This window comes from Hippoglossus hippoglossus, chromosome 5 (genome assembly GCF_009819705.1).
Source record: "Hippoglossus hippoglossus isolate fHipHip1 chromosome 5, fHipHip1.pri, whole genome shotgun sequence".
Taxonomy (NCBI): Eukaryota; Metazoa; Chordata; class Actinopteri; order Pleuronectiformes; family Pleuronectidae; genus Hippoglossus; species Hippoglossus hippoglossus.
The window spans coordinates 17,012,473-17,039,469 of NC_047155.1; the positions used below are offsets into that span (position 1 = coordinate 17,012,473).

A 26,997-nucleotide genomic window follows, 5' to 3' on the forward strand; every position below is an offset into this window, starting at 1 on the left:
TGGGCGCGTCTTTAAAACCCGCTTTTCTCTTCAGTTACATAAAAACACATCCACCATGGAGGAATAAGAATAAATCATAACTAACTGTAACTTGTTTTGCTGAAATTGCTGCAAAATAGCAGAAAACAGGTAAATAAACACACTCGCATCATGTGTGCGGCATTCACAAGCCCTCATCAAACTCGTAACTCCTTAAAGGCTAGTGGTAAAGATAACCTGAAAGCGTTTTCAAGCATTAAAACGACTCCTTTGAATATAATTTTAAGTGGTTTTACATAAGCGTTGTTTTACTTTTGCAATTATGTTACACGTTGGCCCATTTCTCAACTGAAGGAAAACAAAGAGGAGAAACAGCGATGTAATGGCAAATAAAAAACTTGAGAAACTTAAAACTTGAGGGTTTCCTTAAAACAACTAATGTATACGTGTTTACCACTTTCACCATGATGTCTGTGTTGATATTTTACAAATGTGATGTGTCGTGATTACCATGGTAAACGCTTGGTATTGTTAGGTAGTTCATGTGTACGATGGAACGTGAACGCCACACTGCATTGCTGTACTTCACTGAGCTGAAGCAGAAGCAGCCTCTCCACTCAAACTCTCGTATTTCGCTTTAAACCGTGACTTTAATGTGCGTGCTTCCTCTTGTTCACTCGCGTGGACCACAGAGACTCAACTCAGCGACTTAGCGTTTGTCTCCATCAGCGCTTTGGTCAAAGTAACAAGGAAACAAACTTCCAGCTGAAATCTGGGAAGAGCCAATGGGGCTCAGATTGTATGGATGCAGATGAGGCACGATGCTAGTTAGCCAACTAGCTACCAAGGTAGGAGCAAAAAGGAATGGCATCGAAGTTTGATTTGATTTGACAAGCCTCGTGTGTGCATGTGTGCAGAGGGGTCGTTATTCAGTGCTGATGAACCCACTGTTGCTCTGGAAGGGAGTTACTGTAACCAGAGGGGGAAGAGCTCAACAGTAAAGCGACTTTTAAAGTTTGCTAAACTCCTGAAAGTGGAGGCCCAGCAGCTTCATGAAGGGGCTGAGTGGCTGGATGAGAGGGATGAGGACATACCACAACATTTCTCCTTTATTTATTTGTCTAATCCCTTTTTCTTTAGCCCTGAGAGGTTTTACATTATATATGTATATAGTTCACCTCTCAAGTTGATCTAGTTCTTTGTGCAATCTGTTTGTTTAATCTTATTTCTTTGGCATAACTGCAGTATTCAGATATACATGACATGTTATTGTTGCTAGGTAACATGCATTATGCATTATACATTTCCCCAGTGGTTTAAGCTTAAACATGGAGGCAAACCACTGAATCTGAAGATTTATTCCAATTATTCTATCTGGGGCTGGGCAATAAAACAGTATCAATAATCATCACTATATAATTTTCATCAACAGCAAGAAAACAAAGGTTCACATATATATCAACATATTGCTCATGCATTGTGCAGGCACAGTGAGGAGGTATAACACATTAATGATCTACCTCAAATGTGGAAAATGTTTTTTCTGTTTATCAAGTGTTTGTCGTTCTCTGCCCATAAAGAAGAGTTCAAAACCACAACCTTCACTCAGGAGTCTTTCAATTTAAAATAAATAATAATGTGACATTTATTGTGATAATTATTGATATAATCTGATATGAAGAAGTTTAATCTCAATATCATTTTTATATATATCGCATATCACCCAGTCTATCTCAGACATTGAGCTTTGAGTTTTTTCTTTGTATTTTCTGTAATAAGTTTCAATAACACCAGACGTCACTGACCAGCAGAGAAGTGATGAGCGTGTAACATCCTCTTTCATCAGAAAATCACAGCACCATAAAGAAATATGTCTGAGAGGAACTGACAGATTCAGGTAACAGGGGTTTTATACAACAGTTAACCAATGTTATGCTGTTGATACAAATTTAACAAACAGGTGAAAATGAGACATATAGGAAACTTAATGACATTATTTTATCATTAATCTCTATAATGGTTTTTCTTCAGTGTAGAATTAGTTTGTTATTTCTGTGCACTGAGGTATTTCTACACATTCATATGAATCCGCTGTGCACTAAAACGTGCACATCAGATCGACATTAATTGAATTTAAATTCTTCTGGAAAATTCTTGTGTGTCCATAGATATTAATAGTGTCAGACTTCATTGTGGAGAAATAAGAATAAAATACAAAAACATGTAGAGTATTTTTGGGGGTTTGAAGATTTCACAAATTGTAAGAAAACCTTAATAGCTTCAATGAAGAGATCAAACAGAATAACAGGAGGAACAGTCTGATTTTTAAGGTCAAAAGAGGGTCTTTGATTAAACATGTTTCTCTGTGTGATGGTGTTGATGTGTTAAAGCTTGTTCACTCTCAGCCACAGTTCTTGGGCTTGGTTACAGTCTAGAATAACAACCTGATTTACATGGTGGTGCACAGTCCTCTAATTCAGCAATCCACAACAGACTCACCACTTCTGGCTGCTTGCTCATTTGAGATACTAGCAGTATTCATTTCACATCATTATTATACTCGATTAGAGCCTTTAGGTGAAGCTTAAAGTCGTCCGCAGGCCGCTTGTGGTGGGAGGGAGCCCATGCAGCTTAGCAAGCTTTTTTGTGTTTCTTCTAAAGCCTCAGGATTTCCAGTGTGTTAGTTCAACTTTATAGCACTTTTTAATGACAACACCTTGATTTAAGCATCCTTATGGCAAAAATGACCCATTAGAACCTGGCAGAGGAAGCAAGTTGTAAAATCTTGTGTGATCCCCTGGCAGCTGATGGCTCCCCGTGCTTGCAGCCGTAGTCTAGCTGTACACTTATAAAACGGCTCAGGAATATGTAAAGAATTTGTTATGCCAGCTGCTGTGTTGCCTACTCAAAGGCCTCTCTCTGTCTCTCAGGGACCGCAGGTTTGTATAAACTACCAGTGACATCCACCAACTGGCTGCTTCGACACCGGACGTGTGTTTGTGTTGTACAGGGGAGAAGTGGGATGTTTCTTAACTAGTCCTCACATCCAGCATGATGGCCTTCGCTGCAGAGTCATTGTTATCACATTATAGAGGAAAACTGTGAGATGATTTATTTTCTCCTCCAACTCTGAAGTTTCTGAGGTCTATTGATGATTTAAGATGTGTCTGAGAGAACTTCTTATTCACAGCTCTCTTGAATTTCCAATGATGCTAATCATCTGCATGACTGCACTTCACTTATATTTGATTTTAGTTTATCAAACTGTTTGGTATGCAGCCTGTTTACACAAGGCGCTGCTGCCGCTGCTGCTGCCGCTGCTGCTGCTGCTGCTCTTTTATTGTATTAACCTTACAGGTGCTGGCTCAGACTTTTCTTGCACATCTGTTCAGTTTGCAGTGTATTAGGAACACCTAGCTAATAGTAATGCAGTTTCTCAACCATAGACTATATAAACATGGACGATGCATCTTAACCTCCTCCTACTACCCCAAAATATCCAGGATACGAACGCCTCTATTTTGCTTATTTTGTAGGTATGAGTCTGCACAGTATCGATCGGGGCACATGTGCTCGACCAATTGTGAGTCAGTCTTAGCTGTCAATCATGGCGTTGCACCCGTTTTTATAGCAGAAAAATAACTAATTAAAACTAAACTTACGAGAAAGATTAACAAACATCAGTGGGATTTAACAAAAAACATCTAAAATGACAGAAGCCATCTTTGAGAAAAATGTATTTGTCATGTACTCTTGAGTTTTTAGTTTGGTCCATGTCCCATCCACTAAAATGGAGGACGTGGGGTTTATGACCTATATTTCAGCCAACCACCTGGTGGCGATAGAGACGCATTGGCTTCACTTTTGTGATGCTGTCAAGTTATGTATATTTATATACAGTCTATGGTCTCAACAGTTCCTAAAATCCTTCCAGTCATAAATCGCAGGTATTTTGCTGAAGGCTGCTAACAGATGCACAGACACTGATCTGTTGATGTGCCTGTTCAATATTAATATCAACATGCCATTAGATCTTTCTGGTTTCAGTCATTGCTTCAGCTTAATGTTAACCTAATATAGACATTATACAATAAATCTATGACTAGTATTGAATAATCAGTTATTTATTAGAGAGAAAATTGTGTATCACAAGCTCAGAGAGTTAAAGTTGACGTCTTCAAATACTTAGATTTGAATAGGAAACCTGATTTATTAAAGACAAACCATCAATTTATTATCAACATTGTTGCAGATTAATTCAATGTTGAACTAATCGATGAATCGACTGAATGTTGCAGCTCATGCAACACACACATGCTTGGTGTCTGTAAAATAAGCCAAGCTGTGCTCACACTTTGAAGCTTAACTGCAGAAGTCACTGAACCAAACATCTTCTGCTTGTGTCCTGCTGCGTTCTTGGTGCCGTGTCGTCTGAGATCTGATTCTTGACAGTCTGGGAATTGCCGGGCCTTATTTCTAGAATGTCTGCACCAACATTCCTGGAAAGCCAAAATGAATATTGAGATTCAGAATGAATGCGAGACATGCAGCTACAGAGCAGGTGCTGCCTCTAGGTCTCTATAAATCATGACTCTCCCTCCACCATGTGTTTCCTTCTTTTTAGCGGAGGCGAAAATGGCAGGCCACTAAATGGTTTAAGCATTCTGGAAGTAGGAAGAGAAATAATGAAGTTTAAGGCTGCAGGGAAATCGAACAAAACGAATAATACGTTGAAAATGGCTTGACTTTTTAACAGCCAGGAGATGGCAGTAGCCAGGCGCTGACCAGTTATTTGATTCCTGAACAGGCAGAGCTGAACTGTCACAGTAGTTAGCTTTGATTTATAGTCGCCATTGTGAGAGAGCGAGTCATGCAAGACTGTGAGTCATTAACAGTCAGTTATCAAGTCAGTGGGTCATCTGTTACCTGTGATTAAACCATTATGTCTCACTTTGTATATTTATACATAAACGTTAGACATTTTGTAAAATCTCATAAAACCTGCACCTTGACATTTTGCAGTTTACATTGAATAAGTCTCTGTGACTGCTACAGTTTGTGACGCAAGGACAGCAACTGAGGAAAATATTTGTAGTTCATTTATCTGTGAAGTACCATCAGTCAATCAGTAAATAGTTTGGTCTTTAAAATGTTCGAGAATGGTTACAAATTTCCTTAAAAAGCTTGTTTTCTGGCCTTAGATCTTTGTCATCCTGCGTCTTTATGTGGCAGTGCTTTTGTAATCAGGTGGCCACCACCCATCGACACTGATAACAGGGCAAAGAGACGCATAATTTCTCTGTGTTTTTGTCATTGTTGTTGACACAGTTTCAAACTCAGACGGGAGCGCTGAGTTATATGATACTGACTCAAATGCTCGGCCCTCCTCTCTGTGTGTGTGTGTGCGTGTGTGTGCGTGCATGTGTGAGAGGCCACTCCTCTTCAGCAGGCAGCTTGTTCTTAGTGGGCGAGTCTCAGTCGAGTTTGAGCATTTTCATTCAAGTTGGGAATTGTAAAGGACGGCTTTTCTGGCTTCCTGAGATTGACAGTTTTTCCTTCGTTTCTCATAAAGTAAGTGGAATCTTTCATGTGTTCATGTCTTTATCGATTCATCCTCTGCCTCAATTCACTTGGATTTTAACAGCTGTCATGTTGTTAATGGTACTTTTGTGAGATGATTCATGTTGAGATATTCATGGATTTTGACAAACTATGTCAGCTGGGATCTGATCTGTGTTTTCTCTGGAACTTGACTTAAAGTTACAAGGCAGAACATTTCGTCAGCAATGTTTTTAGTCCAGTGCAGTTTCTTAGCACCTTCAGAAAAAGGGTAACTCCTTAACTCTTCTTGTATGACTTTTATTTAAAACCCATTCCCAGTCAATTGTCAACATTTAAGTGATTGTATTTGTAGATGTAATATTGAACAATAGTTTCCACACAGATAAAATATGTCTCATAAAATATTTGATCAGAAAGACGCTGTGGACTGTTTGGTGTAGCGGTATTAAATCTTCCTTTCCTTTAACACTCGGCTCCAGGCATGTGGGCGGGGGGACAAGATTCTGCAGGTTTATTCTGGGATTTCAGTGATTGGCTCACAATAAAGCAAAGACGGGAAACTAAAAATCTCTAACTTCGGGATAAAATTACTCACCTGACTTATTAAGTACTGTATTAGATCATCATACGTGTTGGTTTTAGCGCAGAATCGATTAGACAATTATAACAGGACTCCAAAATAAACAGCATATATTCATAATTTAATGATCTTTCTTGTAATTAATCATTAGAAAAAAACAACTTCCAAATTTCCAAATGTTAGGATTTCCTTTTTCCCCTGTGTGCTATCATTGAAATAACTTAAGATTTTGAACTGTTGGTCACAGCTCTCTCTGTGGTGTCTTGCAGGCAGCATTTTCCTATATTTCCAGACAAATTGATCAGGAAGCTCATGGTCTGCTTCATTTTTGACTGATTCACTTACAGTTGTACCATTTTTGTTGTTTTGAATGTGCTGTGCATTAAATGATTTGCCTTAATTTTGTAAACGCTGCAGTTACACGTGGGAGGGTTGTGAAGCCACCGGTCACAGTTTTATGAGATGGGGAATGTGTCACGCTCATGTCATATTCAGGATTATACTGTTATATAATACTGGATGTCGCCCTGTAGCTCGAACAACACGGTGGTAGAATCACCTCGTGTATGTCGCTGCTCGGGATTTATCCTCGTCCAGTTGTTTCTCACAACAGTGACCGTGAGAAGCTTCCTGTCCCTAACTGAGGCGAACCTCCCTGTGTGCCAGAATGCAACCACTGCCACATTCCTGTATTCTCTTAGTTAATGATCTAACCAACACACCTCAAAGTTTTTTCTTGACACCTGCTGTATGCACGGCTCAAGTGTCCCGAGCCCCTTATCAGAAGTGATACTGCATATGACATCAGACCATAATAAAACAAGTTGTCACAGGAAACACACCAGACTTGGCAGCTTGTATGTGTGTGTTCATGGCGAGGGAGACATGACTACACCTGACGGAGGTGTCACACAGGCACGTCACACCTGAATCATGCAACAGGTCACAGGATCAAGTCATGGGCAGACTTTAGAAAGCTTCTGCTCATTCTGTTTGGATCCTTTACAGACTCATGACTCACCACTTGTTATCATATTTTAATATTCATGTGGTCTTTCCTCCCACTGGGAGTGGACTCCCTGAGCTTTAAGAATCTGCTGCTATTATTTGATTCAGTGTTGGTTTGGCCTTTTTAAGTTTTGCCAACACGAGACAATATTTTCTATCAAAGTGAAATTAAATTGTGTGAAATGTAAAAACATAAAACATCATGTTTTTCAGGACATGTTGAGCATCAACAAAATATCTTACCTCTGAAGAACAGCTACAGGAAGTGGATCTACTGATATGGAAGTCAATGGAGAGATCAGTGACACCGACAGTGGCATCATTCTTCATTCAGGTAAAACACTTAAATTATTTTGTCTTAATGAAGGTAGTTTTTATTGAATTGCCCTTAAATAATTAAAGTAAATACATGAAATGGATTAAAGTCGAGCGTTCAGAAATTCCAACAGTTTCTAATCAATCTATTCAATAATTTGAATCATTTGTTCTACAATTTTGTGTTAGACCAACAATCTTGAGTAAAAGTACAACATTTTTGTACAAAAAACAATTTAGCTGGAAGCGTTGGTCCAGGTGATGATGTCATCAGCAGCTGCTTTTCATATGACCTCAAACAGCAGAGATATGAGAAATCCCAAAATGAGGAAACACATAGATGTGATCATGTTTGTGTTGTTTATGACTAAGAGTGACTAACCACAGGCTCTTGTGATTAGTTGGTATGATATGATCTGGTGTACAGGTACTATTATATCTACTATTTCAAATACATTTGAATTTCAAGTTAACGCCTTAATGTTTCTCCACCAACTACACAGTTTAATTACATCTGTGATTTGGAATTCACATGAAAATAAACAGCTAAATCCAGATCCTGTCCACAACATAAATATTCTTTTGACACATTTCACATCTTTTATTGGCTGTGCTCCATCCAATATTTAGTCAAATTGCATCCTTTCAGACTATAACTCAATCCTAGAAGATTACATGGAGTCGACATACTCTAATTCTTCTGACGGAGACGATCTCAGTTATGTTCTCAGTAAAAAAATCTACATTATCAACTCTGTTCTCCACACTCACCAAATTCAGTTTGTTTCAGGATGTAATTCCAGCAAGTTGAAAACAAGGGCAAGTCATTTACGATGTGAAAGAAAACAAGTTGGCATGTTGAAACTCAGGCAGGGACTAAACTGCATGTGGTCCTCTGTGACATGCTCACTGGATGTAATGCTAAATATGTGATACAAAGTGTTGGTTTGTTGTGATGTAAATGCAAATATATTGTGAAAAGGTTTAGCACTTAATCCAATTTTACAACAAATGTTTAGTCGATTATAGAAGAAATTATTGACAGGTTTTTCCAAAAAGAAATAATCCTTTTAATTTGCAAACTTTCTGGGTATATTATAGCTTTTTTTGTATATTCTTTTTTCGTCACAGTCGATCTCATTAAGTCATAAAAGTCGGTCACCTGCATTATCCTCTCTGTCCCCTTTGGTGACATAATTAACAGGAAACTTTGGGTGTCTTGTTTTTGCTACGCCCAATAGTGTCTGCTCATTAGTTATGGCCACCCTGACATTCTTTGCGCCTTAATTGAGCCACGTGATGTCTGCCCCATACAATGAGAAAGTGTCCATCCACAAAGAACGGGGGGATTGTCAGCATAGGAAGAGGAATTCTGTGCGCTATTGTTGTGCTGTCACACTTTGTTCCTGTCGCACCTCAGAGGTTTGTCAGTACCTGCAGGGATTCAGTTAATAATCTCTGAAGGTATGTGGTGCTCAGTGTATTTTTCCTGAAGCCACTCCCACAGTTCCGAGACTAATCTTAATGTCATTAGTCACCAGGGCTACAGACAGCAGCAGGCGAACACTCACACATTGTTGATAGTCACAAAGATCCTGACACTCAGTCTGCCGTTTCAGTGTCAGAAAGAATGAAAACAAAAAAAGACATGGGGTTCATGGTGCGAGCGCATTCTTAAATATAAGGCAACAAAAACACAATTAAGAAAAGAAAAGATTAAAATGAGTTACTTAAAACACACAGGGTAAATTACAAAAGACAAACTTAAACAGTAACATCGACTTTAATTTTATAATGAACAAATTTTTTGATCCAGCAGGAAATTGGACAGTTCACTGAAAAAACAGTTGTAGCAGCATGAGCTAAAATATGACAAAAAAGTATGTACATGTATGTTGCGAAAAAAAATATTTTCAGACCTAAAATAACTATAGTTTCTTTTGGTTGTTTTTTAAATGCTCACTAATTTTGTACTTATACTGAGTTGTCAGTTAATATTAGAAATTATCTTCCATATAATCTAATTTAGTTCAACAGCAACAAAAACATCAGCCTCTAAAAATGAATTAAATTAAATGTCATGCTCAACAAAAACTGAACACAATCAGTTTTCCATCTGATATTGATCATTTGAAATTGATTATCAACACGGTTTTTACGACAACATATCAAGCTAAAAAAACGTTTTCTATTTGGACTCTTGGAACTTATGATAGTAACTCTGTATATTATTACAATATTACAAAATAAAATCATGTTGCTTTTAATGATCTTTATTTCATCTACTCCATCTTTGTTGGTTTTGCTTTATGCTTTTACTTCCTCAGGCTCCGACAGCCCAACGACGCATACGAAGGATGTGACCACACACACACGGGCCATGAAGCTCAAACACCAGGCTCTCCAGGACCGACTGGAGCTGTGCATATTGGAGCTGAAGAAACTCTGCATCCGTGAAGCTGTAAGTAAGAGTGACAACAGGTCTGCAGAATAAAAACTAAATATGCTGCATAATGATGAATTTACCAATCTTTATAGGTTTTAGTTGACCTAGTCAAAGTAAAACTCAAGACAATTGTAATGTTAGGCTTACAACCTTATCGCCATATTGCAACCTCGACATGGCCTTGATGTCTAAGTGGTTATCTGCAGTCAGGAGCTCCACTCAGAGAAAACAATTCTTGAATGTAACCTCCGACATCGTTGTTTTGTCTTGTACGACTAAGCAGAGCGCAAACTTCATCTCCTTCCTCTCAGAAACATTGTGTAGTAAAATTAGATCATGCAATGTGGCTGCAGCTTTTGAAGACGGAATCTGCTGGTTCAGTCAGTCAAACCAATTTAAATGTTCCCACACCGGCCTGGATTTGAATTAAGCACGAGACCTTTGTCACATGTCATCCCTTTTATTTTCAGTCTCTTCTCACTGTCTCCCTCTTTCTTTGTATCTCTGCACTGTGAACTATCAAGTCAAGGCTCATGAAGTACTTTTAAATCTGGACACATACTCAGGCTTTGGGAGTAGTACCTCTGTACTCCAGGGTAAAATCCCAGGACAGATCATTCTTTCCTGTTGACACTGGGCTGGGCACTCCTGTTGGGACACGCTCAGGTGAACTAATGGCAGACATGATGCGTCTCCCTTCCCTCAGTGACAAAAGAACAAGTAATCTCCCTGGCCGCTTGCGCATTTTTGTCTGTGTAGGAGTGACTCAAAGTAACAGTTTTTAATGACTGTTCTTTAATCAAATGTGTAGCGGTGCGTTGTCATGCTCCTGAGTTTGGTTTGGACATGGATACGTGTTGCAGTGTGAACGTGAGACTGAAAGAATGTGTTGTGAAAGGTTATATCACAGCATTGTGCAAGAGATTCCCTGATCTTATATGCCTCAACTTGTAAGGTTAGAAAAGAAACTTCTATATCATCTCGAAACGGAAACAGTTTTGGGTTGAAAAAAATGCAAAAGTGCATATCTTTAATCAAACAAATAAACTGAAAGGATTTATTAATGTTCTTTTATTTTGATTATCTTTGTGATCAAGCCTTAATCTGTCTTAATTAAATATATTTATTCATGTTTAAAAAAAGATTTGTGCACAGTTTAATTTGTAAGATTGTCTGTGTTGTTCAGGAGTTGACCGGACGGCTGTCAGATGATTACCCTCTACTGCCTGGAGAGAAACGTCCAAAGATTCGCAGACGCATCGGAGCTGCTTTTAAATTGGATGCTCAAAGCATCCCTCGGGGAACAGAGGTACAATTAGCATTTAGAAACCACAGCGTAATCTGATTTTCAAACTATAAGTAAAGATGAAGAGTCACACTGTTGTCTGTCTCTATCCTCCTGTCACAACCGTTTTCCAGAAGTCTGAGCTGATTTTAGTAGATGCTGAGTTGGCACTTCAGATGAAAATATACGAGGCGGCGCGAAAGCTGTTCGACGAGGATCACCTGAGTAAGGCTGTTAAAAAGAGCCGTTCACAGCAGTGCAAGAGAGAAGAAAAGAAACTTAAACGCCTCCAAGATACGTCCTTTCAGCTGCGGCTGAAGCACGGCCGATCCTCGCCACTCCCTGCTTTCAACATTTCACAACAAGGTGAGAGACGCCCGGCCAGACCTGAAGGCAGTTTGTGGTAAAATTCCTATTGTCTGTGCAGAAAAAATTATAGTTTTTCACTTTATAACTAAATATATCTGAATGCAGCAGCCCTTGACTTTTAATGAAATGTGTCATTTATACTTTTCAAATGAATCAAAATGTTTTTTTCCTCTGTTTTGTTTTAAAGATTTGGGTACATCCGATGACAGCTCCCTGTCTGATTCTGTGGTGCAAGATGAAGGTAAGATTTTCCCTGACTCAGTTTCTAACAGTGCAACATCAGGTCAGTGTTTTACTGACGTTTTAAAGCTGGACAGTGTTTCTCACATGACGAGTTGACCATGAAACATGTGGCAACGTGAGCAGAGTCCAGCAAATGTGGATCTTTACCCCTCAGTGCTCAGTGTAGGTTCATACAAGCCTCTTGGAGATGCATAGATAGCAACACTTAGAAACTACACCATAAACCGTATAATTATGATTTTTTTTTTTTCTAGAAGTGACAAGCCAGTCATCACAGCCGTCTTCAGGATTCCCCTATCCAGCAGAGACGGATCCTCCCCAGCCTCCCACCGTGCCCTCACAGTTCTGTGTGGACGGCCCCTGCGCGTCTCCATCTTTGGATCAACAATCCCAGCTGCTGCTGACACCAAATCAGTCTCCCCACCCGAGCTTTGACTCTTCGCTGAGTTTCAACTCGAGCCCAGTGTACGACGCTCCTCCCATCCAACACTCCCCATGGACAGAGTCCAGCTTGGACCAGCCCTACCAGAAGAGCAGGAAGTCTCGCTCTTCCATCAAGACCAGGTAACACTGGCCATTTGTCATGACTTTTTTCCTGTTAGTCAGGTTTTTACCACTGAAGAAGCAAAGTGTGACCTATGGGACTAGGAATACTTTGTCTGTGTGAAATGCATATCATGGTGCTGCTAGTGGCATTAACAATAATGTAGACTTCAGTGTTGGTAAATGTGCAACACTGCCACCTGCTTTTGCACAGGTGCTACAACAGCCAGTGTGTAGAGCACAGAACTATAAATCTTAATAATTTATAATGACACCTTCAAAGAGCATTGTAATTCAGTCTTTATTGTCCAGTAGTCGATTACAGTAATAAAAAGTCTTAACTGGGACAGTAGCTATTCTTCTTTGACAGTGTAATAGATCAGTGTTGTGCACATATGTGTACATAAACTAATGAGATCAGAATGCAACATGTCATAGACAATACAACAATATATTTTGGAATGATGTTAAAATCTTTTTTATTTTATTTTAAAATGTTGTCACTTGAATTTCCACCATTGATATCTGTCATAAAAAAACAATGTCTGGGTATTTTTTCAATTAAATTTTTTGGATATAGGAAAACCCAATTTGAGAATAAAAATCTAATATATTTCCGTGCATCATTTTGTGTGTTCAGTAGTCCAGCCAAGTCTGAGCTGCTGCCACCGTTGGAGGCTTGTTTAGCACATTCAGCTCTGCCGCTTCAACTCTCCCATCTGAAGCTGAGCCGCGCCCAGTCCAGCAGCGTGCCCTCCACACCAGAGATGCGTGTGCACAGACAACTCTCCCTCAGGTATCTGCACCTGTACATCACATCCCAGTTCATGTCACTATGTGCAAATTGATCATATACAGTATATTACTGCAGGACTGTTCCATTACATTATATTTTATTTTAAAAACCCAATTGGAGGCAAATGAAATTAGTTTGAATAATTGGTTAATGGAAAAAATATAAAATATGGGTGTTGAAAAGACATTTTAAACTGTAAAATTACAGTGTGAGCCATAAACTCCATTTTCCTCATAAAACAGAGGCCTGTTACTTCGACTTAGTAGTGAACAGTTTCTTTAATACTTACTGTGCAGTCAATTTGCAGCCACCAGACGTCCCCTCTCTGTGCAATCAATGTAATTCTTAATGTATTTATACATATATTCACGAGTTAATTTGCTAATACACTGAAGACAACTCTACTTGGCAGCACACAATCTCTCTCTCTCTCTCTCTCTCTCTCTCTCTCTCTCTCTCTCTCTCTCTCTCTCTCACTTATGGAGAGTTCCATTTTGAACTGTGAGATGGACATACAGTATTTAGAAGTTGTGCACTTTCTTTTCTGAGTTGCCTTGTTGATATAGTTGCTATATAAAATTGTTTTGTTTTACACAGGTTGTCCAATGAATCTTCATTTGAAAAGGACCGTGGTCGCACCAGAGGACCAAGAAGGCGACTGACAGATTATGCAGTAACCTTTCCAGAGACTCCTCTCTCCGCAGTGGCCTACGGAAGCCATGCTAGCTCTGAGGATAGCAACTCCGAACACTCGTTTACATCTTACAATAGCTCCCCGCATCAGGAGGTGCCCTGTGATTTGCCCAAACACTATCAATCTGCATTCCCAGGCTCCAGTGGGGTTGGCAGCTTTGGACCTCAATCTTTCTCACGCACTGCCTTTTACAATAATTCCAGGCACCAGCCCAGCCCTATTATTCATAAAAGCTATTACAACGAAATGGTTTACTCGCCTGATACAGACATGGCACGGAGCTATTACGCCCCACAGACTTCCTGTCCTTCCAACAGATATGAGGTTTGGTATAAAGACTCACCCCCTCAGCCCCACCAGAGACAACAGAGGCCTTTACCTCCTGATATCAGACTCTCCCCATCCCCAGCTCAATGGAACCACCCACATTACAGCCCCAGTGGTGTCCCACGACAAGTTGTGAATGAACAGCTCAATTCGTGGCATCGGCGCAGTCAGCAGAAATCCCCCAAGTCCCGTTCTCTCGACCGCCAGGGAGCGGTTAGAGTCAAAAACATGCAGGTGCAGGAGTCACCATGCTACCAAAGTCAAAGGTACCATGAACAGGTAAGCACGTCAGACTCATCTGTATTTATGTTTCATAGTCTGTCAGCAAAGATATCTAACGACTTATTAACCTAAAATACAGACAAAATGAGGGTTCAGCAATTGTAATAAGTAATTGTCTTATTTAATTAAATACTTGAGTGTAGGAAATTATTTTTTCACGTATCCACCAACTAGAATACTTAAATTATTCTGATCACATAAAGTAAAGTTTTAATGAACTGAATATAGTGAAGGAGTTTTTCTTTCATCTTTGGGTGGTATTAGACAATGCGTCCACAGGTCACTAAAACCTTAGTTCATTGTCTGTCTCTAGCTATCTGATAGAATTCAACAAGCCCAAGCCTACAGTAGCAACCAAGGTCATAGCACCCACCCTACGCATGTAGAATAGGCTGTGATAAGCTGAGCCTGCACTTAGCCTAACCATGTCTGTGTCTCACAAGTCTCCTCGAAGTAGGACACTGATTTAAGTAAAACATGGTTTGAAGTTTAGTTATTGGCAGCAAATAGAATATATGGATAAAATACATGTATGGATATGATATAATGAAGAATAACCTTATTCGTAAATGTACTAAGCTTGATGGTATCGCAGGTTTAAATACCAGAAAGAAATCTTTACTTTAAGTGTGATCTCTGCTCTCCTCAATGCATCATGCTTCAATAATGCTTATGCATCACATGTCATCTGAAAAGTTTGATTGCTTGATTTTGAAGTGATTATTCCTTTTTCTGTTCTGACTTTTAGATGATCCAAAGACGGGCTCCCCAAAGAGGTGCAGATGGCACTCAAGGCCACTGGGTTGTAGATGATGGATCTCACTTCATAAGTCAAGTTTAAACTTGGACGCTAAAGTGAACATGTTCACTTAAAGGCTGCAAATGGATCATTTCCCAATAAACCAAAGCAAAGTACCGAGAAAATCCCCTTGGATTAACTGTCAATGCCCATACAGAATTATTTTTGTACATGAAACCTGACATCATCCCTTTTACCTGCCAGCCTGGATTTGGGGTACGGCCTCCAAAGTTAATAAAAACACCACTCTGATACACTCCTCTGATTTGCAGCACAACTGTAAGGTGGGTGTTGTTTTTATCCACTCTCTTTACATTGTTGTGTAATAACAGTTGAAAGAAATTAAGTATTTAACTCTAAATGGTTGTTAATTGTTATAAATTGAAAAGGGGATAAATGTTCTTATTACTGAGGGATGTTTTAATTTTTGTGTGAAAGTCCAGTGTCAAGACTGACACAGTAAAGCAGCTGAATAATTAACAGAAGTCGGAGTTTCTGTCTTTATCAAATACAGGGTTTCATTCAAATGTAAAACAGACAATGAAATCAAATTATATTTTGCAGCGGACTAGTTGGAAAAAGCACAAACTCTAACACAGAAATAGACACTAAATCTGCTCATTGTAGTTAGATCAAGAGAAATGTGAATTAACTTTTCATTTAGCCCATAGTTTAGGTTAATCTCAGATTAATTATTATTTCTTTCAAAATGTCAAATGTGAAGAGGTCAGGTAAACTGCTCTTTACTTAACTTGATTAACACACTGCCAAATACTGCCAAGTGTAGGTTGAGCTTTTTGCAGTTAGTTTGGGAATAAATTGCTCCTTTTGTCTTATGAAGGAAATAAATCCATTGAACAATCATTTAAATGAGCAGCTTATCCCTTTTAATAAGTACATGTTGTTTGTAATGTTACCTTGATTTAGTCACTATGTTAATGAACTTGAGCTGCTTAAATTTAATTCTTTGTGAGTCTTGTTTTTAAACTTGCACGTGTCTGTGGCTGTGCCGGTTAACTTGAATTTCTAACTGATTTAATCAACTAGTTGAAACTAGATATTAATCCACTCACCTGAGATAGAAAGTAGCAAGTTAAGACAAAAGCAATGTCTTGATGCTTGGCAGCTAATAATGTGTCAAATATGAATTTTAATGTCCTGAGCATTTACTGTATATTTTTCAGTGTCTTATACATAATTTAAGACTGCAGTTCACTTTACACTAACATTTTTTAGTGGCACCAAATTTAACTCCAGGGTGAACAGTGCCACTATGTTTCTATTTCCTCTTTACCAAGGTCATTTAAGAATTAGAGATAATTATAATACATTCAACTCCAGCTAAACACTGACTGGTCTCGCTTGATGATCTCTTTATGTGTTTATTTATTGTGATTTGCACCATTGGACTCATGGACAGTCAGACTTGAAATTTGACCAGAATTTGTAATATTTAGCAGCAGAAAACACTGTCAAGTTATATATGAAAAAAATGTAATCACAATCATGTTACCGTGTGTGCTGTGTGCCTCTTTTTTATACTGTCTTTTTACTGTATTTATCAGTTAACAGTAGTTTAAGTGGATTTAATAATGTGTAATGTTGCTGTGAAAATACTTTTCCTGTGGAAGTAAATAAAGAGTTATCTTGTTCATAGTTTTATTTACTCTCATCATGGGCTGCTGTTGGGCTGTCTGAACTCTTTAATAGCCCTTTATTGATACTGGACATTTAGTCATTTCACAAAGTAGTAAAACGAATGAGAGCAAGGTCACATTTAGCTCCTTAAGTTTCAGGTCCCTGGTGTTGGACATGGACATGCTCTGGACATTTGAATGGACATTTAATTGAAGCAGTAGTTTTGTTGAAGCTTTTCACAGGGAAGAGAGAGGTTGAGAAACTTGCAAAGCAACCCCCAAGCAGACTGAAATCAGTTTGAAATGTTTAATTCTTTAGGTATTCATTGTTCACCACACCTTCCTCGTATACAATGCCTGCCCTCTGAGACAAAACATAGTCTCTATGATTCCATTCAAGTGTAGAGAATGGTCACTGTGTAAAATTTCACAGTGTCTGAAGCAGCTTTCAGAAAATGGTGCAAGCTTTTTTTTAAACCAGAGTGGGCAGCCATCTTTTATGACAGTCTGTGAGGACACAGATTGTTTTTCTCTGCTTTGTTGATCCCAGTGCACCAACATCTTCTCCATTTTGTGACTTTCACTGAATTATATCTCCAAGTTACCCACTGCATTTAAAGGGTAAGGTGCGACATTTCCAGACATCATCCTCATCACCAAAGTAAAAAATGTTGAATAAATACATCTAATAGTCTCAATTATTCCAAATTATTTCGTAGTAGTTATGGTCCCAAATTGATTATAGGTAAAAAAAAATAACTATAGGTTAAAAAAAACATAATTTAACATAACATGATATTATTATTAATGATATTAGTCGTAATCATCAAAAATAGTTTTATTACGTTTAATTTCAAAGCATTTATTAATTCCTTTCCGACAATGTTGGTGGAAAAGCGTTTCAAATGCGTTAAATCACCGTTTTAAAAAAGCGCATTTTAAAGAAAACAAAACAAAGGTATTTGATATGTTTTGCAGGCGTTAACGACTGCTTTTATTTTGAAAAGAAGTGGGGATTAGGTTTGCGGAAGAGCTCGCGGCTTCCGGAAAGGATTGTGTTTCGCATGTAGATAAATAATTCACCTTCCTGGTCAGAACGCCACCTTGTCAGGTAACTCTTTTCCTCTCGTCGAAACGATAGCAGCAGGTGTCGGAACAGCGGGTTTTAAAACATCAGCGATTAGTTGTCGTCGTAGAGGAAATAAATCCGCGTCGGTTCAGGTGAATTCACAGAAGATCGTCGCGGCTGCTCGGCGCTAGCTAAGAGGTAACGTTAGCAGCGCTCCGTGGACAGCTGACTCACAGATGTATTGTGTGTGTGTTTGGTGTTTGCTTCGTGTAAACCCAGCTCCTTGTTGTGAAGTCGTAGCCGCGCCGTGGATTTAGATGTGTGTTGCGGATGTTTACGTTTATTTTCTCCGTGTTTCCACGCGACGCTGCGGCTCGACATCCGTGTGGCAGGTTTTGTTTGTGTTGTCAGCCTCGGCTCCGGGTCGTGTGTCTGCTTTGTGTCTGGACGTAACGCTGCCAACCTCCATCGAGAGGATGCGTTTCAAGGAGTGCAAGCCGCTGCTTTCTTCTTTTGTAGTGAGCGAGATCTAACAATGAGACTCACCAGCCATTTTACATCGGGACCGAGGTTAATGAGCACCGTCAACCTTTTAAGGGTTTTAGAGCCTTTAATTCATGGCTCTGTTGCGGGTTAATAAATCACTTAGCGATGCTTTTCAGAGTCACATCAGTTCTAAACGAGCTACTTTTAGCTTTTCAGACGGTGAAAGATCCCCCCCCCCCCCCCTGCAGGACACGTCTGTATTTTAGCTCTATTCATGTTGGAGCAACATCCAATGTCCGGTGGGACCACTCACCATTGGGTCAATGACTGCATGACATCTGGACCAAAGTTAAAAAAACAGATTATCAGCAAGGTTGATATATTTGATTGATTAATTGATAGATAGTGGTCCTTAAGGAAATTCGTCATGTGCCATACAGCATACATAAGACAGACAAACACGTATATGACGAAAATGACACCACCCACCACTATGAGGAAACTCGACCTAATCACAGATCAATTCGTGATACCATAGTAAAGTGCTGTATTATCTCACACTAAGGGGTTAATACTGGCAGGGACAAATCCTGTATGACCCCAGTTTGTTATCAAAGGATTGCACCATATATGATGGTTGCAGCTTGAACACACCTTATAGGGGATGTTATGTCTCTACCAATACACTGTCCTTTTCCCCACCGTGACTTATTTTGTAAACCTTTGTTAATATGTTAATTGCTAAATATGGTAACATTTTGCAAACGACTTATTACAAATTGACAAATGCATTACCCTATATTAATGGTTTCGTAACATTTGTTGCAGCTTATCAGAAAGTGAGAAACATGGCGCCATGTAAGAGACTTCCAGTGTTATACCGGAGGAGGACTCCAGCATACAAAGATGTTGTTATTAATGATTTTAATCTGGTCTGAAAAGTTTTAATTAACAACGTATTAACAGTAATGAAGCCAATAATTATAACAGGTTATTAAGTCTTTGTAAATAACATCTGATGAGATAGTGGTGCCAGTAAATGTTAAGTAATAATTTAATGGCCGTTATTAATCTGTCAGTGATAAAGTAGTGATCTTCTAGATTCAGGTTAAGCAGCTCTCAGTAAATTATGTTTCCACTAACAAAATGCAATATTTAGAGAGAGTTTAATGTTAAGAGAGTAAAGAATTAAGTTTGGTATTGTTAATTTGTTACTAAAAATTCAGTTATAGTAGTAGAATGGTATTCAGTAGAGTGCATACCTCCGCTCAGGTTCTGTCTCGCTCTTATAATAGAAAAATGAAAGGAAGTGGTCTGAAAGTCCAGTCTAGTTTACATCAATATCCATACATAGAAAATTATTAAATATAATGGAGGCTTTGCTCATGACCTTGCACAAAACACAACAAGAGCCTGATCTGCACATAGATTTCTTTTGTCTGTCTATTGCAGCAGTTTGTTCATTTAGTGCATTGTTTTGTTTTTTAGGTTCATGTCTATATTTGCTGTTTTGTGCAGTGCAGAGTTTATTGAGAGAAACTGAGTACTGATGTCAAATTAATCAGTGAATTTGACTGTGCTTCTTGCCCAGGAGGAAATTGAAGTATACCGCCTGAAGCCGAATACATAGATTGTGAGTGGATCATCAGGCAGTCTCCCTATGTCAGCCCGAAACGGGTCTGCAAGTGATGCAGACTGCCGGATCTCTGAGGACTGCCATGTCCCAGATGTGGAGCTGATGGAGCTGGGGCCACTGCTGGAGGAAGGAGGGGGGCGACATGCAGCATCTAAAGGGGTCCACCCAGAGGTACGTTAAAAAAGCAGCTTAAGAACACACCCAGAAACTTTTCTGCTCAGTAGCTTCAACTTTCTCTTGTGGTCTCTTTTGAAGGGAGCCGCGATGCTTGCTGATGAGGAAGAGGAGGATGATGAGGTGGGAGAGGTCATGACTTTACCTCTCCAGGCTCACCACGCCATGGAGAAGATGGAGGAGTTTGTACACAAGGTAACAATGTCTATTAAACAGAATACATGTTGAATTTGTAGCAGTATTGATTTTGATTACAGCACCACCAGTCCAGGTTTTACTTTCCCACAATGATAGTCAAAGGTTTATACAGACACTGGGACCTGGGAGTGAGGTTGGTGTGAACAGGTCAACACATTGTTTCCAACCTGGGCGTTGGAGAAATTCAATACTTACAATTCTTAGCTGTAATGTAAAAACAACAGTAGGTTTTCTATAATAACTTGGCTTTTTACTTTGTTATAAACCTACTGCGTCGTAGATATTGATAGTTAAGAAAAGAGATCCTATGACCTTACACAACTATGCCCACAGTCTTAGGTTGAAGCAGCATAAATATTGCAGCAGCCATTTTAAACAAGCAGAAACTCAACCCTCTGCTCAGCTCGTAGGTTAACAGGTGTGCAGCTCTGTGGTTTAGCGGCGAGGTTAATGGACGTTCAGTTGCAGACTTGGATGAACGGCAACAATCATGCTTTGTGTAGTTTGAGTGAGTCATGTGAGTTTAGCATGATACTATATTCCACATCAGAAACAGGATCTATCAGAAGGGCGTATACCTCGACCAAGGCCCAACTGTCCTCTAATGGAACCACCTTTAAATTCACTAGATCCCGATTTTTTTGTTGGATCTGCATTAAATTGCAACACTTTTCAGTCTCCACGATGAAAATATAACCTCCTTGGCGGAGATATTAAATGTTTAAGAAGTGCCCGTAGCACAATATACAATCTATCTGTTTCACTTTCATCTTTGTAACAATTCTCAGTGGTTAACTTTTTTAAATTCACAGTGACTTTGAATTTGCATGTCTGTGAGTAAAAAGCTGTTGTTACCTTTCAGGTTTGGGAGGGGCGCTGGAGGGTCATCCCTTTTCATGTCCTGCCAGAGTGGCTGAAGGACAACGATTACCTCTTGCATGGACACCGACCCCCAATGCCCTCCTTCCGAGCCTGTTTTGGAAGTATCTTCAGAATTCACACTGAGACAGGAAACATCTGGACTCACCTGTTAGGTGAGAATAACAAGCTGCACTCAGTGTGCATAGCTTTACTGCATTACTGAGTGAAGCTTTTGAGCAGCATTTTCTGATGTAGTTTACAACTAGACATGTTGGTTTGATCAAATTTGTATCTGGAAAAGTCTTGGACTCTTCTCTTGTTGACTGTCAGTGAAACCAATCTGTTTTCTCCCTCAGGGCTGATCTTATTCATTTGTCTGGGCACGTTAACCATGCTGAGGCCCAACATGTATTTTATGGCCCCGCTGCAAGAGAAGGTGGTGTTTGGGATGTTCTTCCTGGGAGCTGTACTCTGCCTCAGCTTCTCCTGGCTTTTTCATACCGTCTACTGCCACTCTGAGAAAGTGTCTCGCACCTTCTCCAAGTAAGGCCTCAAACTGTCAAACTGTCTTAAAGGAAGCATTTGTAACTGTCAAACTCTTCTCTTATTTTACACCCACTGCTCTTGAAGTGGGTGGGTTTTAATGTTATCCATAGTTGTCATCATATTGAACCTGCACTTCAGTGTAGTTCACAAGGTATAAGCCCAAAGTCATAATTCAAAGCAAAAGGGTTCATAGTTCAGCCAAAACTAATGATGGTACAGCAATCTGTCTCAGTGAATTTTATTTATTTCAAGAATTTACAGTATCTTAGTTCTAAATGAGGTGTTTTCTCTCCTCCCACATGCCATCCATCTGTTACAGTTTCTCACTCATACAGTGTAATGCTGGCCTTTTCCTTAAATGTACTATATTGTAGAAAGTGACACATCCATGTCTTTTTAAAATATACTGCAAATCTAGGTGTTATATAAATACTGTGAAAGTATGAAAACAATCCCTGCCCTCAGACACGACCCCAGCGCATCACACCTGGACCTTCCGTCCTAAAAATGTTGTAACAATCCACCGCAAGGCTGTCCTTCTGTTGCAAAGATGTCAGGAAGCAAATATATCATTATGTCATAACAAAGCATTCCTAAGTTTAGGAAAATTAGAGACGACTGACTAAAGGTTTTATCTTTCTGCATTTTAGTCTGAATTAGAATGTCTTTTTAGCTCACCTCAGCACTGACTGACCAACAGCAATTGCTTTTACCGGTGAGTTTACCAAGTTACAATAGTAGGCTTCATTTAGTTACCTGTAGTTGGTGTGGCTGTGTGTCAGTCAGCGTGAGTGAGAGAGGAGATAAAAAAAACTGTATTGAGGTGATTTTGGTAAGTTGGTACTTCCCAAATATATCTTCATATAGACCTTTCCAATAATTCACCAGAAAAGTGAAATATGTTCAGAGTCAGACTTTCAATTTCTATAGAAAGTGTTTGTAGCTCCAAAATGTAATAGTAAAAAAAGACACAAGACAAAAAAACTTTACATTAAACAAAGAACATTCAGGTGGGAGAACGCAGGTGTCTCTCCATCACTCTTGTCTCTATGTTAAATGTACTTGAGCTGGAAACTCAACCCAGAGCTGCTCCTGAGTCTGACGGCGCTTTACACTGCAGCTCTGCTATTTTTGTTCAAGCATGAGTGAAGTGATTTAAACTGATCTGTGGTTGAAGCTGCAACTTGTTTACTGAGTATCATCGAGTTCATTTGGGCTGAATAATCATATACGATTGAACAAACTAAAACCTCAAAAATACTTAGAATAACTGTATGGAATTGTGTCCTTGTGCAATTCATCCTACATGAACATAAAAGTATAGATGTATAAAATGTCGATAGACTTAGAAATGTACATAAATAGAAACATAAGAAAACCGTTGCTTTATTTGCATCCAGCAGATGATCCAGTCAAACACTGAGCAGCTGTTTTTCTTCTCTCCTCTTTTCTTCAGACTTGACTACTCGGGCATCGCCCTCCTGATCATGGGCTCCTTCGTGCCCTGGCTGTACTACTCGTTCTACTGTTCCCCTCAGCCTCGCCTTATCTACCTCACCATTGTATGTGTCCTCGGCATTGCAGCCATCATAGTGGCCCAGTGGGACCGCTTCTCTACACCTCGTCACAGACCTACGAGAGCAGGTGCTCACCAGTAGAGGATAATAACCACTTTTTCAAGAAGTTGTTTCCTCTTTCATTTTCTGCAGCTGTTTGCTTGAGTTCGTGTTTTATGGTTCCACCACACATCTGTCACAGTGTTTTCTTTCCCAAGCAGTTGTGATTATTTTCTTGCAGAGCAAACCAAAAAGTAGGGACAGGGTTAGAGACTGATAACACTGACAATGTGTGGTTTGCATGCTTCGTTTGCATGTCTTAAATAATTGTATTGAAATAATCTTTTCTGTCTTTTAATGTTTAGAAATATTGATGTTTTTTGGGTTTTTTTTAATGACACCAATTAACTCAAGTCCATGCTTTTCTTAGGTGTGTTCATGGGTCTGGGACTAAGCGGCATTGTACCCACCATGCACTTCACCATCGAGGAGGGTTTTGTTAAGGCCACCACAGTCGGCCAGATGGGTTGGTTCTACTTGATGGGTGCCATGTACATCACCGGTGCTGGTCTGTATGCAGCTAGGATCCCTGAGCGCTACTTCCCTGGCAAGTGTGACATTTGGGTAAGCATTTTATATGTTTGTATATAAGAACTTTTTAGATTCATGGGATTAGTTACACAAATACCTTAGGATATCGTTTTTGTTTGATGTGGGAAGCTCATTGTAAAGAATCTTACTATTGTATGTATATTTCTTTCTCTCTCTGCCCCCTAGTTTCACTCTCATCAGATTTTTCATGTTCTGGTCGTGGCAGCTGCATTCATTCATTTCTATGGAGTTTCCAACCTGCAGGAGTTTCGCTACGGACTTGAGGGAGGATGCACAGATGACTCTCTACTCTGAGAGCCCTGACTGTGACTTACTCATACTTTTTCTTTATAGCCCCACAAACAACACACACACACACAAACACGCACACACTTAAAATGCTGCTGGAATTGAGTGTAGTCACTTGTTGCTCCTTGTACTTTTGATTTGCTAACATCCTGTTTGGGTTATTAGTTGTCAATCTGGTTTGGCTCGTTTCTGCTCCAATAAAGTTGCATTAACCAGCCAATAAAATATAGAGGGAACCTTCCACAGACACTACTTCTACAATAATTATGAAATTTAAAGTCTGCATTTTCAATGAGGACTTTAACCAAAAACACATTACTGTAACTTTTTGGTCAATTCTTAGAAACCCTCTAGTAGCCCAACTTCTCCATAGTCTGTTACCATTGTGCAAGGGGTATAAGAGAGTATTACTTTTGCTGTAGCATAGAGCACCAACTATAAACTATTCCCTTTTTGTCCCTTTCAGTTTACGTGCAGGTTAGAGCCAGGCAGGTGTATATTGTAGAGCAGGACCATTTAGGTGCTTCAGGGCTTACACACACACACTTGTTTTAAGAGGATGCAAGTATGCACACATAGTGTATATGGATGTCACCAGATATTCTGTGCTGACGTTAACTGTACAGCTTTCCGTTAAAACCTGTGGGACCACGACGAACCCACCCATAGCCCACTCTACAATAAAACAAAATGTACCCGAAAGCCCAGTCACTACTCTAAAATCCCATTGAAATAAAATACATTATTATGAAAGGAGTATAAATAAATCAAATCCCATATATGAGAAGTCTGAGTTACACATGGGTTAATGTTAGTCTGATTTGGACCAAAATTATTCATTGGCTGATTAGTTTCCTTGACTTTTATACTGAAATGCATAAAAGATGTTTTGCATTTGTTGTGTTATTTTAATTGACAAAAATCCCAAACAAATAATAAAAATGCGAAAGTGAATAAAAACATGACAAACTGTAATTTTTCAGTCAGAAAACTTGTTTCTGGAGTAATAGTTCATGGGCTTCGCACAATGTACAGATCTGGATCGGTCTTTTATTTTTATTTTTTCTGTCTTTTTTTTGTTCGGGGTTAGGTATTTTTCTTCTAGATTTCAGATGCAATGAGAGGTGTAAATATCAAATGCACCTGGGTGTATACCATGAAATTCGAAACTTTAAATCACTATATGGGGTTTAAAATGTGTTATGTATGATTGATATAAACTTTTAGTATTCCTGTGCCTTAGGCCAACGGAAATGTTTTTAAATGAAATGGCCTATCTTAACTGTCAAGGGAGCTTCAAGGATTTCCAGATGTTGACTTTTCATGTTTTCCTTGCCATAAATATACAATCAAATCATCATCGAACGTACAACTCCATTGATAGGTTGTATCAACTGCTGTTTAAGACTCCTTTTTCTAGATCAACTTACTCAAGCTTTATTACAAAGACTAAAACAACGTGTATTCTTGACTTTGTGTTTTGTCCTGTGTAGAAAGTGATAAATCATACATTTCACTGAAATGTAAACATAAATATTTATTAATGGTAATCTTGGAAAATTATTGTAATAAATTTTTTTCCACATGTACAAACATGGTGTCCAGTTGTCTGTAATTTGTATTCAAAGGTTCCTGTGAAACAAGCAGCTGATGAGTTTTTTACTCTTAGCAGTGTGCACTTGTTATTTTTGAACAGCGAGCAACTGAAGACAACAGGATTCGTCAACTGATGCTCATTACTTCTCCATTACTACAAATACTGTTAGCATGTTGTCTTTAAAACAATTTAATGACCTCTACAGAGATTTATGTCTGACGCATACAAATCTTATAAACAACAGCTCCTCTTCATTTCCTTGTCATGCAACGTTTGCAGCTGCAGTGGCAGGAAAGATGTGTGGGTGTGGTCACAGCTGGTGATGATCATAGAAAATTTGGCATAATTGTGTCAAAATGCCTGATCATCAGTATAAATCAGATGTAATTAGAGCCTTCACTATCATTTTTCAATTTATAAAAGTACATTCATTCTCTACCTCAATACAGGTCTGCTTCAAGATCAAGTGATGGTAATTAATGATACAATTGTGCTCATTTTTCCCCCCTTAAATCCTGAGTTCAAAAACATCTGAATGTTAGGACTTTATACAATGATGAATTCAGCAAAATGTGAAGCAGACTCGATGTTGGCTTGCTGAGTGATTAATCTGATATTGCACAGTGTCACATACCCAGTGAATTCCATTTGACAATTCTGTCCGGATCATGCTTTACATAGAGTCCCCATTAACTTAATGTTAATCAACTTAAAAACGTACAAACTCATCACCTAAACTTGACTAACTGAACTTTGTCCTAATACAGTTTCTAAATGTTCAGCACATGGGAAGAACTCTTACACTGCTGCTCTGTGCTGCAATTTTTAAGGTCACATGTATATCATGTAGTATCCCACAGTTTCATGAACCAAATACTTAGTAATCCCTTTGGTAGTAATTTTCTACGTATATTTTTACGTTGAGTTGTTCGTCGTATAATTTTTACTTCGTTTTCATACTACTTTGTACTTCTATTATTCTACACTTTATTATAGAGGGAAATTGTACTTTTTAAAGCTTTTATTTCAGAGCTGTCACTGTTAATAACTTTGGAGATATTATTTTCAGTGAAAAGAAAGAAGAGTTCTAAAATATGATTCATTGCTAC

The 26,997-nt window shown here is 38.9% G+C and overlaps 2 protein-coding genes across 5 annotated transcripts; both read left to right on the forward strand.

The window, feature by feature from the left end:
* The first annotated feature begins 546 nt into the window (after positions 1 to 546).
* Positions 547 to 16,888, forward strand: inavab (innate immunity activator b). Of its 3 annotated transcripts, none has more exons than XM_034586184.1 (10): positions 547 to 827; positions 7,343 to 7,463; positions 9,772 to 9,905; positions 11,077 to 11,199; positions 11,310 to 11,541; positions 11,732 to 11,785; positions 12,042 to 12,351; positions 12,971 to 13,126; positions 13,724 to 14,426; positions 15,178 to 16,888. In XM_034586184.1, the coding sequence occupies exons 2-10, from the start codon at positions 7,409 to 7,411 to the stop codon at positions 15,268 to 15,270; spliced, it is 1,860 nt and encodes a 619-aa protein (XP_034442075.1). In that variant the 5' UTR covers positions 547 to 827; positions 7,343 to 7,408; the 3' UTR covers positions 15,271 to 16,888. The 3 variants fall into 3 exon arrangements, with proteins under 3 accessions (XP_034442075.1, XP_034442073.1, XP_034442076.1); XM_034586182.1 differs by lacking the exon at positions 547 to 827 and adding an exon at positions 5,424 to 5,550; XM_034586185.1 differs by lacking the exon at positions 547 to 827 and adding an exon at positions 5,424 to 5,550 and having other exon boundaries at positions 12,974 to 13,126.
* Positions 16,889 to 17,869: 981 nt separating this feature from the next.
* Positions 17,870 to 25,651, forward strand: adipor1a (adiponectin receptor 1a). Of its 2 annotated transcripts, none has more exons than XM_034585698.1 (8): positions 17,870 to 17,976; positions 20,012 to 20,227; positions 20,312 to 20,425; positions 21,291 to 21,462; positions 21,646 to 21,832; positions 23,292 to 23,479; positions 23,822 to 24,015; positions 24,169 to 25,651. In XM_034585698.1, the coding sequence occupies exons 2-8, from the start codon at positions 20,081 to 20,083 to the stop codon at positions 24,295 to 24,297; spliced, it is 1,131 nt and encodes a 376-aa protein (XP_034441589.1). In that variant the 5' UTR covers positions 17,870 to 17,976; positions 20,012 to 20,080; the 3' UTR covers positions 24,298 to 25,651. The 2 variants fall into 2 exon arrangements, with proteins under 2 accessions (XP_034441589.1, XP_034441590.1); XM_034585699.1 differs by having other exon boundaries at positions 17,916 to 18,132.
* Positions 25,652 to 26,997: the final 1,346 nt, after the last annotated feature.